General features: G+C 65.9%; 1 protein-coding gene across 1 annotated transcript in view; it reads right to left on the bottom strand.

Moving 5' to 3' along the window:
• The window catches only part of C1QL1 (complement C1q like 1), a 5,147-nt gene continuing 198 nt past the window's right edge, over positions 1 to 4,949 (bottom strand). Inside the window, exons 1-2 of the mRNA XM_061443228.1 lie at positions 4,408 to 4,949; positions 1 to 270 (exon numbers count right to left, since the gene is read on the bottom strand). The exon at positions 4,408 to 4,949 is cut by the window's right edge and continues 198 nt beyond it. Of these exons, the coding sequence (XP_061299212.1) occupies positions 91 to 270; positions 4,408 to 4,949 (722 nt within the window). The 3' untranslated portion in view covers positions 1 to 90. The remainder of the gene's footprint in view (positions 271 to 4,407) is intronic.

A 4,949-nucleotide genomic window follows, 5' to 3' on the forward strand; every position in this document is an offset into this window, starting at 1 on the left:
AATTCTGTTGGGCCAGACCACAGCAAAGGGATGCCATGGGGCAAGACTGTCACTGGGAGATGCCAGGGGGGCGATGCCGTGGGTCCAGGCTCAGTCCGAGTAGATGATGAAGCCGGAGAAGGTGCTGTACTTGTTGTTGTTGCCGCCGTGGGCTTTGCCCCCGTCCAGCTTGATGAAGACCTCGTCGCCCGCGTCCAGGTGCAGGATGACGCTGTTGCTGGCGTAGTCGTAGTTCTGGTCGGCGTCCTGGGCGATGGCGCTGGCCCGGACCTGCGCAGGGGACACCGCGTTACCCGGCTCGGGGCCGTGCATCCCATGGGATACCCAGATCCCAGCTCAGGCACAGCCAGGGAGAGGGCCTGCGAGCGCTGGTGCGGTGGGGGGGAGCCCTGGGTGCCCACCCACGGGTGGAGGTGGCTGCTCCGAGCATCACCCAGAGCCTCAGCTCGAGCTGGCAGGTGTGGGTTTGGATGGGGGACAATGGCACGGACATAGGACTATGGGTGCGGGACCACGGCTCGGACATGGGAGCCCATCTCTGGGTTCGGATGCATGATGGCAACGGACCCTGACTCCAGGTTTGAGTGCAGGACCACGGCTCGGACATGGCACCATGGCTCCGGGTACGGACACAGGACCACAGCTCACACACAGAACCCAGGCTGAGATGGGGCACCACAGCTCTGACGTGGACCCGACCCCAGGTCTGGACGGCTCAGACATAGCTCCACATCCAGATGTGGGACCACATCCTGGACACGGGACCCCAGCCCCAAACCAACTTAATGAACCCAGCGCATCCCCACAGGCTTCATGGGGATCGTGAACATGTGGTGAGGGCTGAGCTCAAACCCCCCCCCCCCCGCCCAAACCAAGCCTTGAGCTCAGCCAGCTCCCACCCCGCTGCGGAGCAGGATGCAGGAGGCCAAGGCCAGGAGGTGCTGGCAGAGCTGGAGGTGCCTGGAAGCTCTGTGGCTGGAGCCTGCTGCTGCTGCTGCAGCATCATTTGGGTAATCAAATCCACGGCGGCGCCTTGCGGGGCCGTGGTGTGGCGCTGGGTGACAGTGACAAGCTGGCAGGTAAAACCCCAAGCGAAAGGCAGACGTGATGCTCCTAATTACAGCCAACCGGAATGGGCTTTTAATTGGATCGCGCCAGGCGGGGAGGCACCGGCGAGAGGCTGCGGGGTCCCAGATGTGGGGTGGGAGGAAGGAGGGGTGTCCCCAGGGAGCCCTGCCTGTTGCCCCTAGGGCAGCGTCCCCTGGGAATGCAGCCGCCCCTTCCCGTGCTCACTGCGATGGTGGGGGGCAAGCACTGTTAACTCTGGAGCCTACTGACAGCCCATAGGGCTTGCTCTCATGCAGCCGTATCCTTCGTGCCATCACCATCACCCTGGGTTTACCCCAGCAGCACCGGGGGTCCCTGTCGCCAAGGCTCACCGTGGGTCACAGTGCCCCGCTCTCAACCAGGGGTTGTGTGAGGAAGAGGAGCAGAGGAAGAAGCACAGAGGGAAGGAAAGCGAGGAAGAGCCTTGGCGCCCGGCTCTGCTGCCATCGTCCCCCCCTGCAGCCAGAGCCACTCGCTGCCATCCATCCCTCTTCCCTCGGCACTGTGTGCCCTGGCACTCACCACGGCCAGGCCGAGCCCATGGCCTCATGCCCCTCATCCTGCTCCCTGCCTCAGTTTCCCCGTGCCACAGCTACAGGTGGAAACCATGGCGGGGGGACACATGGCCCTCGGAGCTGGCTCTGCCATAGCCTCTGTCACCGACCCCAGTGACAGCGCTGGGGGTGTCACCATCCCTGGGGACACTGTGGGATGGTCCCCAGTGTCACTGCTGCACCCGAGGGCCCTGGGCTATTGGGGTACGGGGTGCTCCTGTGTAGAGGCTGAGCCACTCGGTGCCTGGGGGACACCATGTGCCACGGCCACCATGGCCCAGGATGCCCAGTGTGTGTCAGTGGACCCCCCCCAGAACCCACAGGTGTGGTGGTGGGTGCCCCCCTTCAGCCCACCCCCGGCCAGGGCAGTGGGTACCCCCCAGACAGGGTCCCCTGGGGACCCCAAACCCACCCGGTTCCAACCCAGCACCTCCCATCCCGCTGCCCCTCTGGCTTCATCCCCGGGTAAGGCAAACCGGAGCCATTGCCGCTAATGAAGCACCCGCAGCAGCTCCCTGAGCACGGGCTCCCCAGGCTCTCATTAGCTCCAGCCCCGACACGGCGGTGATGGGCTGTGCCCCAAACCGGCAGCGCCCAGAGGAGGGAGAGGGCTCAGAGTGGGGCGGGGGGGGGGGGGGGGGGGGCAAGCTCTAATTGCCTTGGAGAACACCGCGATTGACCCTAATCCATTGGGAACCCCCCTGGGACCTCCCAGCCTTGCCAGGGATGGGGCGGTTTAGCAACGACCCCCCAGGGTGTAATGAGTGGGGGCGTTTGGGGGGTACCCGTCTCAATCCGAGCCGAAGCGCTCCCGAGCGGCTGCTTCAGCACCACCGGAGCCCTGACAGCTCCTCAGTAATTAACAACCCGTTAATTGAGCTGCATCCCCCGGCCGGGGGCTCCGCATCCATCCGCTCCCATCGACCCCACACGGGCTGGAGCGCGCCGAGGGAGGGGAGGAGGTTGGGAAGGGTTGGGGGGGGGGGCAACACTATTCCAGGGGAGGAAAAAGGGGTCCGGAGCTTGGGGGAAAGACCCAGGTGTCACTGAGAACCCCCGGAATTTGGGGGAGACAAAAGAAATGAACCAAAGGGAAGGAGACGCCAAGTGTTTGGATGTGGGGAAGCGCCGCGGGGCTCCTGCTCCTGCTCCCGCTCCGGGGGGGGCCGTGCAGGGCTCCCGCTCCCCACACACCCCCACACACCCCCCCCCCCGGCTGCTGTTTGGGTTGAAAACTCAGTGTTTGGGTTCATTCCGCGCTGTACGTCCTCAGGACAGGGATGCACCGCGGGGCTTGGTGCCGGCAGGAAACGCTGGGAAGCAGGAGCAGGGTGGGATGGATCCCACCGGTGACACCCAAGGGGATGGGGCTCCGGTGAGGTTTCGGGGGTCAGGGCCACGTCTTGTGCCCCGGGTTGTGACTGGAGGGGGGGGGGGGGGGGGGGGGCACACGGGGTGGGGAAGGGGCAGCGGTTTGGGCATCACCCGGACGCCGCGGGGATGGAGAGGCTGTGTCTGGGCATCGGGAGGGTTTCCCGATGGATTGGGCTGGGGGGAATGCTGGAGCAGGGGGGGCAACAACGAAGCCAGCCTCGAGATGCCCCCCCCCCCCCCCCCCCCATGTTGTCCCCTGTAATATCTCGGCACAGCCCGGGCAGGGATGGGGACATCTCTCCTGGCACAGCAGCAGCAGCAGAGCTGGCTCCGGGCTGGGGGTGCAGCACCCCAAAAGCAGGGCAGGCGCTGCCCCCCTCCAGGCCACCACAAGCACTGACCTCTGTGGAGGAGCCCTATCCCGTCCCCCTCGTCCCCCCCCCACCCCGGGCAGTGCAGAGGGGCCAGGAGGGGCAGAACACTGCGGGGACACCCCAGAGGCACAGCCAAGGATGGGACCGAGGGGACCCTTGGGGACACATCAGGGCAGCGCGGATATGGAGCACTCAGGGGAGCATCTCCAGGGATGAGGCACCCTGGGGATGCACCCAGAGCCCAGCATCACTACCGGGAGAAGGATGGAGCATCCTGGGGGAGCTTGCCCAGGGCTGGGAGAAGGATGTGGCCCAGTGGGAATGCACCCAGAGCCCATCATGTCACTAGGAGAAGGACAGGGCACCCCAGGGGTGCATCTCGATGGCCAGGAGCTCATCACTGCCACCGGGAGAGGGACAGAACATCCTGGGGGTACATCTCTGGGGATGGGAAAAGGACGGGGCACCCTGAAGGTGCACCCAGAGCCCACCATCACCTCTGGGAGAAGGATGGAGCAGCCCAGTGATGCATGCCTGGGGCCACGAGAAGGACAGAGCACCCTAAGGGTGCACCCAGAGCCCACCATTGCTACCGGGAGAAGGATGTGGCATCCTCTGGATGCATCCCTAAGATAGGAAAAGCACGGAGCACCCCATGGAATCACCCAGAGCCCATCATTGCCACTGGGAGAAGGATGGAGCACCCCAGCAGTGCATCCCTGGGGCCACAAGAAGGACAGAGCACCCTAAGGGTGCACCCAGAGCCCACCATTGCTACCGGGAGAAGGATGTGGCATCCCCTGGATTGCATCCCTAGGATAGGAAAAGCACAGAGCACCCCAGGGAAGCACCCAGAGCCCATCATTGCCACTGGGAGAAGAGATGGGGCACCCTTAGGAAGCCCCCCAGAGCCCATCCCCGGTGTTTGGGGGGGGGGGGGGCAGCAGCTCATCCCCGTCCCCGCGGTGGGGCTGGCAGCCGGGATGCCCAGCCCTTACCTGGCCGTTCTTGCAGAGGTCGGCCCACATGCTGGTGCCGTCGCCGCCGCGCATCAGGACGTGGTAGGTGAAGAAGTAGGTGCCGGGGATGGCGCAGGTGAACTTGCCCGAGGCGGCGTCGTAGCTGTTGCCCAGGTTGGTGACCACGTCGTCGAACTTGAGCACCTCGTAGCCCTCGTGGGGGTTCTTGAGGCCGGCGTAGAAGGCGACGCGCGGCACCGTGCTGTAGGTGGCGGCGCTCACCGCGCCCGTAGCCCCCGGTCCCGGCAATCCCGGCGGTCCCGGCCGCCCCGCTTCACCCCGTGCCCCCGCCGGTCCCGGCGGTCCCGGTTCTCCCGGCGGTCCCGGTGGTCCCGGTTTCCCCGGTCGCCCCGGTTTTCCTTGAGGACCTTGCACCAGGGTGGAGGGCGGCGGGAGGGGGCCTCGTTCCGCCGGTTGCGGGGGGGGAGCGGCGGGGCCGTAGGGCTCGCAGACCATGCGGCACGTCCCCAGCATCTCGTAGCGGCCGTCGGTCCCGGCGGAGCTCACCAGCACCGGGATGA

This window comes from Pezoporus flaviventris, unplaced genomic scaffold (genome assembly GCF_033815535.1).
Source record: "Pezoporus flaviventris isolate CSIRO_AGI_PZ_B2104156 unplaced genomic scaffold, CSIRO_AGI_Pfla_v1 ptg000324l, whole genome shotgun sequence".
NCBI classification, from domain to species: domain Eukaryota; kingdom Metazoa; phylum Chordata; class Aves; order Psittaciformes; family Psittacidae; genus Pezoporus; species Pezoporus flaviventris.